The sequence below is a fragment of the Euprymna scolopes genome, chromosome 20 (genome assembly GCF_053919585.1).
Source record: "Euprymna scolopes isolate OS-2025 chromosome 20, ASM5391958v1, whole genome shotgun sequence".
Lineage (NCBI taxonomy): Eukaryota > Metazoa > Mollusca > Cephalopoda > Sepiida > Sepiolidae > Euprymna > Euprymna scolopes.
In genome coordinates, this window is record NC_136501.1 from 81,320,122 (window position 1) to 81,334,997 (window position 14,876).

Genomic DNA, 14,876 nt, shown 5'->3' on the forward strand with positions numbered 1-14,876 from the left:
TCACAAATCAAAATTTTATTCTCATTATACCTAAAGTTATTTAATGTGGACACAGAGTTTATCAAAACAAAGAATGATAGCAAATTTATTTTGGTAGCAAACAATTAGTCACCAAACAATGACAAGTTGGAAATTAGAAAATTTGCCATTTTGCTTGTTATTTGTCTAGAAGCCAATTTTCATCATGTACAACTAAAAATGCAGGCTTCAAACAAGTGCAAAAATCCCTACAAATGTATATTGTCATCTGATCGCAAATGAAAACTGATCATAATCGTAGCAATAATTAGTAGATCAAATCTGCAAAAACATTAGCTAAAATCATATTTTACTCCTTAAAAAAAAAAAAAAAAAAAAAATGACAAAAATGGCACAGATGTGCAAAGTTAACTGTTCATATAAGATTCCTTTCAACAGCTAACACATTGAATCTTCTTGCTATGATTTATAACACAGGATTAGCAAGTGTCCTTTTAAAATAAAACTCTTTTATATACATATGATACACGATATCAATCACATTAAGTTGAAAAATATTAACATTGAAAATAAACTGGAAAACCGAGAAAACAATATTTTACTTTAATTGTCTCTGAGAGGTGTATATTTGTTGATGACACCAGCCTCCATAACAGGCACGAAGGGAAAACAAATGAACACATATTTAAGGAGATGGCAGAAACACTAGAGGAAGACCTCCAATCTGTAGTGGAATGGGGACAAAAATGGATGGTCACATTCAATGCTGTCAAGACAAACCTTGTTTCCTTCAATAATTACAAGAATCCATCTCTACTACCAATAGCAATGTCCAAAGACACATTACCTGAAAGTACTTCTTTCAAACTTCTCGGCCTAGCGTTCACAGGGAACATGAGTTTGAATAGATACATTGAGAGCATTGCCAAGGCTGCTGCAAAAAAGGTAGGCTCTCTCTACCATGCTAAAAAGCTACTTACACCTGAAAGTATCCTGTACCTCTATAAGGCCACCACTCGCCCATGTATGGAGTATTGTCATATTTGGGCTGGTGCATCTGCTACTAGTCTCTCACTCCTAGACAGGGTTCAAATGGAGTCGCCAACCTGATAGGTCCTGAACTGACATCTAAGCTTCAGCCTCTGTCCCATTGATGAAATGTTGCATCCCATTGCTTGTTCTACAAGTATTTTAATGGTGAATACTCTGACGAATTACAAGCACTTGCACCCTCTCAACATAAAATACTCTCAACAAATGCAACAAGCAGCTAAATCCCACCCCTTCACAGCAGAGATCCCTAGGTGTAAGAAAGTCTTCTACTCCAATAGTTTCTTCCCCAGAACTGCTGGACTTCGGAACTCCCTTCCGGGATTCTCCTTTCCCAACTGTACTGACATGCAGAAGCTCAAGTGTAATGTGAACAGTCATCTTGCTGCTCATCTCCCTTAATGATATCCCTGTAATTTATGTCCCCAATAGTAGTCCCCTACTTCAAATGGCACTGTGCCTTGTTTGGGGTGAAAATTGAATTTAAAAAAAAAAATTATAAATTAATTATCATATTCATTTTTATCCATCCTTCAACATACACCAATTTCAAATCTATATCCTTGGTTTAAAAATTATTATTGACTCTTTAATTAAACTCAATTTGTTTTTTATTTTAGTTTCTTCAGGTTTTTTATGTCTAACTGAAAAAAGTGAAAAATCTATTTGGCTAATTGTCCACTTGTTTCCAAGGATAAAACAAATGAAACATAAAAACAAGTTGACTGAACAGCATCTGGCTGTAGAATCAACAGCAAAATGAAAGCTGATGTTTGGTAAATGCACAACAGTCAAAAAAACTAGATCATTTTGCCACAGTGGAACAGGCTTGATGCATTGAGACAGATTTGAGGAAAATGCTAAAAAAAAAATCAAGGAATACTAACAATGCAAGTTTATTCATCTAATGTAGCTGTTCTGTAATGAAGATTTAAGTTGAAACTATGAAGAGACATGCAAATAAATAAAATGAGTAAACGAACGTCTACAAAATAAGACTAAAAAGTGTATGAAGGGATCAACAGGTACATGCCTTAGTGTTGAAGTCATTCTTCCAAGTAAAAGCATGTATCACATAACACTTTGCATAACTGATACGTTTCTTGAACAACATTTAAAATCATAACCAGTGTTTTAGTATGAACAGCATTAGTTCTGAAGAAATATATACAAAAATGGCTATATCTAAAGTTTCTGGAGTCGCTTCCTTGGTTTCCATCGAAAGTGAAAATCCAATTTGTTCTTTTTTAAAAATATATTTATCAATAACAAACAAAAAGCATTGATTAGAGGCAAGTCTGTAATGAACACAAAGTTACATTTTTGGTTCTTGAAGTATTCTTCAGAAAGAAGAAGAATGTGTGATTTTTAAATATAAAGCATGCAGACCTGACAAAATTTGTGGTGGAGGACTTGAAAATATACAAAACTAGCAGGATCCATTAACCTGTGTTGCTCAGTGAAACCTGTCCCCTCCCCCGCTTGCAAAAAAAGGGAACTACAGTTGTTGGTGGTGGCCACTGCCATCTCTGAACATTTTTTTTTTTAATGTTTAACGGCATGTCCACCCTTGTTGGGTTATTTTATGCCGAATCGTGGTTTAGTGTTTAAATATATTTTTTTTATTTATAAACAAATTTATTTGAATAAATATATTTATAGTTGAAGTTTGCACTAAGATTTGATTAAATTCGTAAACATTTTACTACAAAAATAAAAAGTAAATGCATAAAATGTATTAAAATGTGAGTAAATTTGCAATAGATAAAAAATTTAATATGAATTTGTGTTATGTGTGTAAATTTGTAATGATAAATATTTGCTACTTAGGTGTAGTTGCGTTTGTGTAAATTTGTATAAAAGTTATATTTGCATAAAAATATTTAAAATAAATTTGCATTATGTGTGTTAAATTTGTATTAGTAAATATTTACTACTAAGGTGTAGTTACGTTTTTGTTAATTTGTATAAGAAAGTAAAATTTTATTTAATTATACTTATGTATGTGCAAAGGATTAGTTTAGAAATACTAATCCGTATCGATTTGTATTGTCTTGCTTATTTACATGTATATGAAAATCTATATTTTTGTATATTTCTTTAAGGATTATGTGTTCGACTTTTATGTTTTCGAAAAGTTCTTTTATATTGCTGTCTTTGTAATATTTTAGTTTTATAGGCAGAAAATCAATGCATTCAGTAAGAAAATGTTTTGTTGTCAGCAGAGCCTGACATGCAATACACATTGGCTGGTCTTCTCTTTTAAGTAAATATGATTGGGTTAGGTATATGTGACCTATACGCAATCTCGTCAATACAACCTCTTCCTTTCTATTTTTCCTGGAATATTGTTCCCAGTTACCAGTTGTTGGTTTAATGGCATATAGTTTATTGTTAGTGTAACCATTCCAATAAATTTGCCATTGGTTTTTAATGCATTCATTTATATTTTTTTTTAAAGAGGACTTTAAAGTTTTCATCTTGATTTTCATTCAGAGAAGCTTTTGCTGCTGTGTCTACCAATTCGTTTTCTCTGATACCGATGTGGCTAGGTATCCAGCAGAGCACAATTGCTTTTGTTTTTAAAAATTCGCTTATTCTAGCCTTTAATTTTACTAACAACGGGTTGTTAAACTTTTGTGTTTTTATTGCTGTTATAGCTGATAGCGAGTCGGAGAAAATTACATATTTTGTGTTGTTATCCCTGGAGATGGGGTCAAGTGCTAAATCTATTGCACAAACCTCTGCATCAAAGATTGAGGTTTCTTTCAAGAGATGCTTTTTAAAAAAATTTTTATATACAGCTGCGCTGCCTGTTGCATCTACCTGTTTTGAGCCGTCCGTAAAGATGTATGCATGTTTAGGATAATTATATTTGATTTGTTCAAATTCTTCTTGATAAACAAGTGTTTGCTAAGACTTAAGTCAACTTTTGGTACTATAATGTTCCAAGGAGGTATTTTTGGAGTAAATGTTTTGTGACTTTTTGTTATTGGGATCTCTGCTTCTTCAATAACGGGTTCCATTCGTAGGTTAAATGTTTTAATGGCTTTTTCTTTTTGTTGAAATAAATGTTTGTACTTGGGATAAAACGTGCAGTCGTACGCAGGATTGTCGGGATCTGCCTTCAATTTTGTATAATATAGCAGTGCTAATTTGTTATATCTGAGGTTAGGTGGAGGCTCATTTGCTTCAGCATACAAACTTTCTACTGGGGATGTTCTGAAAGCTCCCAGTGCAAGTCTCAGTCCTGTATGGTAAATGGGATTTAAAATTTTAACATAGGATTTTCTTTCTGCTTGGTATATACAGCTGCCATAGTCAATTTTTGATCGAATTAGGGATCTGTACAGGTTTAACAAGGTCTGCCTGTCACCTCCCCAATTTGTACGGGCCACAACACACAGAAGTTGCAGTGCTTTATTACATTAGTTTATGTGGGGAATAAAATTTAGTTTTTTTATCAAAAACCATTCCTAAATCTTGTATTCATCAACAACGAGGATATTTTCTCCATCGAGTTGTAATTTAGGATCATTGTGCAATTTGTGTTGATTGCAAAAATGAATGCATTTAGTTTTATTTTTTGAAAACTTAAAACCATTTTCTTTTGCCCATTTATTCATTTTGTTTATGCTGTGTTTTCTTTCAATGGTATGGATGTGCTTGGAACGATAGCTTATAGAGCAATCATCCACGTACAATGTTCTATTTATGTCAGAAGTTCCTTTACTATGTTGTTGATTTTTATATTAAATAGGGTTGTTGATAATATACTACCCTGTGGCACCCCTTCTTCCTGTTTATTTATATCACTTAGAGTAGACCCTATGCGTACCTTGAAGGTTCTGTTTGTTCAAAAATTTTGAATAAATTCGGGAAGTCTACCTTTAAGTCCAAAGTTGAATAGATCTTTCATAATTCCGAATTTCCAGGTAGTATCGTAAGCTTTCTAGATCGAAAAAGACAGTTGTGGCGTGTTCCCCTCTTATGAAGGCTTCTCTTACATACCATTCTAAGTTGACCAAATGGTCAAGACATCCACAATTTTTACGATAACCACACTGTTATTAGTTTGTTTGTTTCTAAATACCAAATTAGGCGATGATTTACCATGTTTTGCACATCCAATTTCACTAACAAGTTGTTCGATAAGATCAGAAGAATCTTTTCATGGTTTTGGTATTGGAATAATCATATGTTTCCAAGATTCTGGGAACTTCTTTTTAATCCAGATGTCATTGTAGATTTTTAATAAAAGTTCCAATGAAGTTTTTGGAAGTATTTTCAAAAAACTATAGTGGATCTCATCTGGTTCTACGGCCGTGTTGTGTGATTTGGTTATGGAATTTTCCAAATTCTCTTATTGAAAAAGGTTTATTATATTCTTCAAGGTTTTTGGAATTGAAGTTTAGCTTGTACTTTTCAATATTTTCCTTGATGGTTTGGAATTCTTTGTTATAGTTTTTTTGAAGAGTTCTCTGAAAATGTTTTGGCTAATTTGTTCGCTATAGCCTTCGTTTCTGTTATTTTGGTATTTTCAGTAAAAAGATGTTTAATTGGTATCGGGTTATGTTTTTCAGAAATTTTTTTTAACCATTTCCCAAACTGTCTTTGGTTTAGTGGAAACATTGATCTTGCTGACATATTCTTGCCAGTATTCTTTTTTGGCTTTCTTTATTATTCTGTGTGATTTTGCTCTATGCAATTTGTATTCAATTAAGTTGCTTGTTGTTGGTTATTAAATTTTCTTAATGCTGCTTTTTGCAGATTTATTGATTCTTTACATTCTTTGTTAAACCATGGTTGATTCTTTTTTCCTGAAGTAGTGTTTTTGGGAATGCACTCTTCTATTAATATTAATGTTTGTGTAAATGTTTTGATTGTATCGATGTTGTTTTCTGTCAATTGTTCGGAGCAGAGATTCTTGAATTTTTCCCAGTTGGCTTTGTTAAGCTTCCATCTTGGTGGATATTCAAATATTTTTTATGGCTTTTGAAAATGATTGAGTAGTGATCGCTACCACAGGCATCGTCGAATACGCTCCAAGAAAAATCCAGATAAGTGGAAGGGTCACGTATAGTTAAATCAAGCAAACTAAGCGATTCATTTGTTGGATTGATGTGAGTGGCTTCTTTTTGGTTGAACAAACATAGATTATTTTTATTTATTAGATTTTCAATTTTCTTTCCTTTTCTATCCATTCCCTTGCATCCCCATAAGGTGTTGTGACTATTTAAGTCCCCTAGGAAAATAGGGGTTTGGGTATTTGTCATATTAAGTTCTCCAATTCATTTTCATCTATTTGTTCATGTGGAGGTATGTATAAAGAACAAATGCTTATCGGTTCGTGTAAAGTTGCTCTTATGGCAACCGCTTGCAAATTTGTTTTTAATTCAATTTGGCTCTGGGGTATGTTATTTTTAATGAATACTGATATACCACCAGAGGCTCTAAGTCCTGTATTATGAATGTAGTTATATTGTTGATAGTGTTTTATATTCAAATTGTCCTCATTCTTAAGGAAGGTTTCTTGGAGACAAATAACCAAAGGATTAAATTTGGTTTGCAACAATAAAATTTCATTGTAATTTGTCTTCAATCCACAGCAATTCCATTGGATTATCTTGTAACTCATGATTTTTTATTGGTTTGAAGAGTAACTTCAGTTTCCATGTCTTCTAATTCAGTAAACCTATTTGTAGTAGTAGTGGCTTCTGTTTGTGGCAATTTCTTTATATTATTTTGTTTTTTGGTAGATGTATCTTTTGTTCGTTTTTTAAGTGTGTTTTTTCACCACGGGGAAGACGTATTGGTGATCTGTGTGGTCTTTCTTTTGACTGATTTTGTTTTTCCTTAGTTTCGTCTTTTTCAGCATCTGCCCAACGTATTGGTGATTTTTGTGGTCTTTCTTTTGATTGACTGTTTTTTTTTTGATGTTCTGATTTTGGTTGAGAATTTGTTTTATTGGTAACGTTAGTTGTTGATTTAATGGGATGATTAATTTTTGATGATATGATTGGTTTGATTCCATTTATAAATTTTGGCCAGTCGTTTGGTCCCAATTGTAGCAATTTGTTTATTAGTATTTCGTATTTGAAGTCTTGGTTAGTGATGTTGGATGATATACAACTTGAGGTGACTTGAGAGTACGTCTTTTCCTTCATGTATCCATCTACTATTTTCCTGGCTTCGAGGAAGGAAATATTTTTGGTATGTTTTATTGACACTACTTCCTTTTCTTTCTTCCAGATTCTCCATGCTCTAGAATAAGCAAGATGGTTTTCTCCATAATTTGCACATTTGCATTCGAGGTTGCAGTCAGTGATGGTGTGGTCCGGATCTCTCTGGCCACATCTGCCGTACACTACATGCATCCTCATGGTGCCCAAACTTCTGACATTTAAAGCACCAAAGTGGGTTTGGTATAAAGGGTTCAACTTTTTCAACGTTGAACCCAATTTTGATTTCTTTTGGGATAGTGGGTTTATTGACCTGCATAATGTAAGTGTTCGTATGTATAGTCTGATTCTCTTTTTTATCGTAATTCTTTTAACGTTTGTTACTCCTTGGTTTTTAAGTTCTTTTATTATCTCTTCAGTAGTGCACATTGAGAGGTTTTTCGATTTTACTACACCTTTGGATGTATTCAGATTCTTGTGTGAATAAGTCTTAATATTTATGTTGTGGAAAGTTATCATTCCTAGGAGAAAAGTGGCACGTTTTTCTCTTTCCACTTCCACCAGTAGGGTTTTATTTTTTAAAGTTTTTACATTTTTGGGGGTAATATATGCCGATATAATTTTTCGTATAATAAACGGTGATAAGTCTGTTATATTGGTTTCTTCGGTGGATTCCAATACAATAAATTTTGAGAATGTTTGGTGTAGTTCATTATCTGAACTATCCAAGTCAACGTGTAAGTGCTTGGAATTTTTATAATTGGCCATATATGTATATTTTAAAATTCATTGTTTATGCTCCCCACCCACCTCGGAGTCCAATATTGGGGCATGTTAAGGGGGAAACCTATTTGCCTTATGCCAGGGCTACATAAAACAGTATACATGTCCCAAATGGGAGCCATGAGCACCTATATTCCTTAGGTTACACAATCCAAGTAATTTGTAGTAACTTCAGGCACTATACACCCATGTCATGACTTTATTCACTTGGCACATTTGACCCTAGCCACCACCTTCTAACACATGGAAAAGAGGGGAAAATATGTACATAGTTTACAGTGGTACAGGATAGAAATGTATTCATCACAGTTTGGAGGAAATTGATAGAGAAGTTGAAGATATGTTAAGGCTTGACGTAACTAGCCGATTGATTGGATCGGGCCCCTCCGACCACCCGTCTAGTCTTGTACGAGGCCAAAGTGAAGTGTTGCAACTGATATCTTTAATTTCTCTAGATTAAAGTTGCTCAGCCACCAGGTTCCTTTTCCTAGGCATTACGGGTCGCCACCCATGGCCAACAGGTGGCCACATTGAGAGGCTTTTACTCTTAGCAGGGGGACAGTCGGTTGATTCTAATGCCCCACCGACATGGTTGGGAAGTAGGAAAGGAAAAAGGAAAGGGGAAGGGGGCTGTTGTTTTTGTAGAATATAATTAAGTTTTACAAAAGAGAATAGAAAACAAAAACAGAAAATCGATGTAGGTGCATTTCGTCTCAGGAAGCCAATAGACAGCCTGGTGCTACCAGATCAGGCTATCTCTGAACAATTGTGGACACTGGCGACTATGGTTGAAATGAAATTATCTGGCTTTCACTGGCGATTAGTGATGGTTTAGGGCAATAACATGCAGGTACTGATGAAATTTGAAAAAAAGCAATTAAAGAAATGCATAATTCAGTATGAATTAATAAAAGTATGAAAAATGGTTCATTAGAAAAATAATGGAAAGTAAAAACAGAAGGTTTAAAGGTTAGTAATTCTCACTGTATATGTACTATTTAGAGATTGAAATTAGTGGTAGCAGTCCGAGCTGTTTCTGTTTGTTGTTTGTCTTCCTCTTCTTTTCAACTCTTCCACCAATAGTATTTAAGTAAATTCCAGTTTATATATATAAATTATTCAATTGGCCACCTGATGAAGGCCAGAGGATAGTTGGCTGAAACATTGTGAAACAAGTAAAAAGATGAGGATAATAGTCCGCAATAAATAAAAATGAATTCCAGTTTTATGTGGTCTGTTTTAACATGCAAAACAAAAACAATTACGACTTTTTTCACTTTACTTCTTTGAGTATTTTCATGTTAAAAACGGTGTTAGGAATAGACATCCCAAAGTCCCCAGGTTAAGAACAGCTTTCGGGGTAGACACATCCAACCTTCCCATGTAAAGAAGGGCTTTTAAAGTAGACAACTCTCTTTTTATTGCACGTTTGTGAGGGATTGAGGGAATGTGGAAAAATAATTCCCCAAAATTTTACCATGATAATTGTTGTGAGCATACCCATCCACAAATGCTAAAAAAAAAAAAAAATTGTGGGGTGGCAGTGTCGGTAGGAGAGAAGTAGATTTGTATACTGCGTGTGCATACAAATCTGGCAGCCAGTGAATTACAGTGCATAATACAGAACTTTATGTCTATAAGTACTTGTCTCCACAAAATTTGAATGAGATTTTCTTAATCAGCATAGCCGAAAACCTAGAAAAGTAGTCATTTAAAAGAAAATTGTGGAGGTACACATGAGAAATATGTGGCACTATATCTTAGTGGCCTGCTTGTGGTGGTTGTTAAGCCCCCCCCCCCCTGCCCGGTCAGGAGGTGATTTGGCCATAGACGGAGGGATACATAAGCGACCAGAATGGAATCTCACAATTCCCTTTCTTTTCTTTCTCTCTTTTTCATCCAGACAGCATGAGGTAAGACGTACATTTTTGTCTCTCCGTAAAGGAGGGGGGGGCACCCCTCCCTCAGCATTAGTTAAGGTTAGTTTTAATTGTGAAAGTTAATTATCACTTGTAAATTGTTTTTGTAAAAATATTATAATATTTTCTTGTAAAAAAAATCAATAGTTAATTATATTTTTCATGAATTAACATTGTGTCATGTGTCATTTCTTTTGCATCTACCTTAAATGTTTGCATTAAAGAACGAAGCAATGTTATATACTGGGTGACTCACACGCAATCCGATCAGCTGATCTTAACTTCTGGTCAACGTGTCTACACTATAACTCACACTCCTCCCCCTCTCTCGATCCATTCTATAAAGCAAGCAGGCCTGAAGACAAAGATGGTTCCAGCCAGAATGCCACTAGAGTAATCTTGAGCGAATGAAGGAGCCACACACCCACATCCAACATCTCAGGTATGCTTTCCCTCTTGATACCCAGACCCTATTGACTGGCCCATCGTCACATCATCATGGGACCGTTTCTAAGATATTTAGTGTAACACGTGCGTCAGTCATGCACCATTTACTGGCTGATAGTGGTATACATTTTTATCATGTTTGACAAATTTCAAAGAAATTTACAGATAACTTTATATAAACATTCAGTTTACATTTGCTCTCTTTCTACATTTATTAATCAATTTCTTTTTATGGTCATTTTTGTTTGAAAACTTCATGTTCTCGCGCCACTATTTATGAAAACTTCATGTTCTCGCCACTATTTATGAAAACTATTTATGAAAACTTCATGTTCTCGCCACTATTTATGAAAACTATGAAAACTTCATGTTCTCGCCACTATTTATGAAAACTATTTATGAAAACTTCATGTTCTCGCCACTATTTATGAAAACTTCATGTTCTCGCCACTATTTATGAAAACTTCATGTTCTCGCCACTATTTATGAAAACTTCATGTTCTCGCCACTATTTATGAAAACTTCATGTTCTCGCCACTATTTATGAAAACTATTTATGAAAACTTCATGTTCTCGCCACTATTTATGAAAACTTCATGTTCTCGTCACTATTTATGAAAACTATTTATGAAAACTTCATGTTCTCGCCACTATTTATGAAAACTTCATGTTCTCTCCACTATTTATGAAAACTATTTATATAAACTATTTATAAAAACTATTTATAAAAACTATTTATATAAACTATTTATGAAAACTATTTATGAAAACAGCGAGAAAAAATACTAGTGTTACTATTACTTATAGAGAGAAAATTAATTTTGAATATTGTTTAAATTTGTTTAAAAAACATTTTTTTTTCATATACAAACCAGAATTGTTAGCACCATTCTGGCAACCTATGGACTGTGTTGTCTCTTTGCAGATTCTTTTTTGTTGAAACGAAATATAGTTCAATTTAGTTCTAGGAAGCCATTCTTCTATTCCAAGAGAAAGTCTGGTTTATTGCTTATTACCAGAAGTGCCCCTACCAAAAAATGCCAATAGGTCTGGTCACAGCTGGCTTTCCTCACATTAAACTGACTTCATATAACATCTTTGTTTTTTTGTCTGAGGTATGGTTCACTTATTGGTTTTCCACGCTCAAGAAGTTACATTTTTTCTAGAGAAAAATAGTTGAAAATCGATTTCTTAAAAAAACTTAATAAAAAATACTAAAAATAGAAAAACTTTTCAGAATAAAAACAAATTTTGCCAAAAGAAAAATAAATCATTTTAACCCCCCCTCTCCATACCACCTAGGGAATCAATAAAAATCACAATCCTTCTTGCAACTCAATCATATTTGGTACAAATAAAATTCAATCCACGCCTGACTTATCCACCAAATTTCAACTATGAATGTTCAATGATAAACACATTTTGATACGATATGCAAAATTATTGACAGTGGAATCACGATTGATGCAACCTTGCTAAGAACTCCTTTGGTACGGTTCTAATTTGGGCTGTGATAACCATCTTCAGTTCTGTTGATAGATATTTTCTTTGAGATAACCCCCACAGATAAAAATCTGAGTATTGAAACCCATTCAAAATCACATCTACTGATAAGACGATCACTAAAGTGTTCCCACTGCCATTCCAACAAACCATTTGAAATGCAGGGAGATACAATCTCACTAGAAGATTGTCTGAAAAGGTTGCAATACTGCGAGTACACTGCATGACTTGCAATATGAAAATATTGGTCTTTAGTTGTTTAAAGAGGAGAATTAACAGTCAATTATGATCAGTACTGAGTATGAACATTAAGATGTTTTTTGACAAAGTGATTTTGTGATGAACAGTTGTTTCAACAGAATCAAACAAAGAAGAGGAGTGTGTGAAAGTTATTGACAATTTTGTTCTTGTTGAGGTGGATATTTGGAACACGTCTTTGAAAAGTAATAATAAAAAAAAAAAGGTGGTTGGACATTTATGGCTGAAACTTAGTGGACAAATCAGACATAAACTGAAGTTTATTTATACTAAATATGGTTGTATTGCAAAAAGGATTTTGAATATTTTAATGATTCAATGGATTTAAAGGAGCTGAACATGTATAAAGTTATTTTTTGAAAAACATTTTCACTTACCATATTGTATTGTGCCAAATATCTAATTGTATCACGGATGCCAGCAGATATCATGTTTGATGTATATGACAAAAATATCGTACAATTGGTCTTCGCTCTTCCAACCGGATTTAAATTAGGTTCTTCTAAGACATTTTTCAGCAGAGGTTCAAGTTTTTTGTCAATCTGATAAAAAAAAAAAAAAAAATAGAGAATTTTCAAATTTAAATTTCTAATTACAATCAAAAATAAAATGTACTTCAAATTATTTGTTTATATTTGTCATAATTATTTTGACACAAAGGTTCCTTTTAAATCACCAAAATTAAGCAATGTTGAGCGATGACCATTTGGAAATGTTCATTACATAACACTCAGTACTGATCATAATTGATTGTTAATTCTCTTTTCCCAGTGTATATCGAAGTACAACTTTAAAAATTATCAAAAATATCTAACCAGGATGTAGATATGGCTTATGAGGGGACAAATTCTGAATTCAACATCCCCTAAAAATACTTAACTTACATGTAGGCAAGAAAGGAAATTGGTTCAACCGCTGCCCCTGGGAGAATGCTACATCAATAAAGTTTTGTTTATTGCAGAAGCTAAACAACAAAGCAACTAATATAAAAAAATTTCCAAAATACAATGTATACCAAACATTCTCCACATCATGTGTTTGATTGCAATCAATATCAACTCGTTGATCTGAGAACATTGTATCAATCAACAAGGAAATATTCAATACAAAATTTTACAAATCATTTCCGACAAATTCAAAAATGACTAAATGAACCTTGGTTGTGGTATGAGAAGTCACAAAGTACAAACTTTAGAGCATGTGATATCTCCAGCTGGTTTGGGCTTCTTCCCTCACACCTGTACTACGTTCAGTTCTGAGTAAGGTTGCATCAATCGTGATTCCACTGAGGTCAACACGAACCGGAGAACTGCTCATTTTAGCTTTTGATACACTTTACTAGTTTATTTTGTTGTTTGGGATTACCTATAGTCATTTTGCCATTTCAGTTGGTTTTAGTATTGTTGGCGGTCTTTCTTAGCTTATCCTGTAGTCTTGCTTCTTGAATGTGATGCTGGGAACTACTATGGTAGTACAAAAACCAATTCTTCAATCCACACAATAGTCGTAACCATTAATAGGACAAAATCAATGAGGTTTAATAATGCTTTGGTGTGGGGGTATTTTTAATTTTCCTGTATACATAAGATCGCCACCCTATTCCCCATAAGGGAATGAGAGAAGCTCTATAAAATCCTGATCATTCTCTCTTGCAACCCATAAAAGAGAAAGACTTAATTAGTTCATTAACATTTTAAAATGTTGAAAGTTTTGGAAACCATTTGCTTCAAATCATTTTATAAGTAGAAAAGATTACTTCAACAAAAACTGGTTTGCTTCAACAATGAATACTGTAATAATGATAGTTTCACTTTCAAAATCCTATCAATAATTCAAAAATAAAAGGTAAACAAACATACAAACATTACATACAATATAAATTGGTAATGTTCAAGAAAATGAGAACTATTTAAAATTTTTGTTTCTTAAGATTACAGATAAAGTGAGATTGATAAAATATTTACCAATATATATATATATATATATATATATATATATATATATATAAAAATAAACAATCAATACAGTGGAAATGAAATGTTTACCCTATATAATCAAAGGTAAACTTCAATGTAATATAAGTATTAATATTTATACACTAATGAATTAATCCCAACCAAATAAAAATACAGATACAATAGAAAGTAGAGCTTATTATAAGAAAAAAGAAAAAAAAATTAAAACTAAAGAAATTGATCTTGTAGGTTTGTTGGTTATATATATATATATATATATATATATACGGTTTATTTTCTGTGATTGAATATCAACTTTTTGCTTCACTGCGAACTCAAAACAACCTACAAGATCAATTTCTTTTATGAACGTTAAGCTGCATTGAAATATATCTTTCCAACCAGATTTTTTCGCACTTCAAACTTTAAATCATTGGACTTAAATTTTGGCTATTTGTTTCTTTAAAGGAATTTTCTTTCACCTCTCGGATTACCAATGAGGGAGTCATTATCCACACTAAAACGTTTTACTTGGTTTGTCTTTTTTTCACTTACTGGCATGAACATTCTTTTTGCAATTTATGACTAAATATTATAACTTGTTGTTTCATCAAATGCATCAACCAGCAAATTCTAGCTCTGCTACAAATATAATTTGCTAATTTCTTACTGTCCTCTGATGAGAAGAATAGCAAGAGTGGCATTCTTTGAAACTCCGCAGAATAAGGACTTTGAAAATTGCTTTTGGAGTATTCTGTTGAAGAATAGATTTAATTGTAAATTTTAATTTACAGTTTTAA

General features: G+C 33.0%; 1 protein-coding gene across 8 annotated transcripts in view; it reads right to left on the reverse strand.

Moving 5' to 3' along the window:
- The window catches only part of LOC145241491 (deoxyhypusine synthase-like), a 160,742-nt gene that overhangs the window by 90,568 nt on the left and 55,298 nt on the right, over positions 1–14,876 (reverse strand). For 5 of the 8 annotated variants that reach the window (XM_080104496.1, XM_080104494.1, XM_080104495.1 and 2 more), the window contains one exon: positions 12,499–12,663. The exons of the other annotated variants lie outside the window; for them this stretch is intronic. In XM_080104496.1, coding sequence (XP_079960622.1) covers positions 12,499–12,663 — 165 coding nt within the window. The remainder of the gene's footprint in view (positions 1–12,498; positions 12,664–14,876) is intronic. 8 annotated transcript variants of the gene reach the window in all.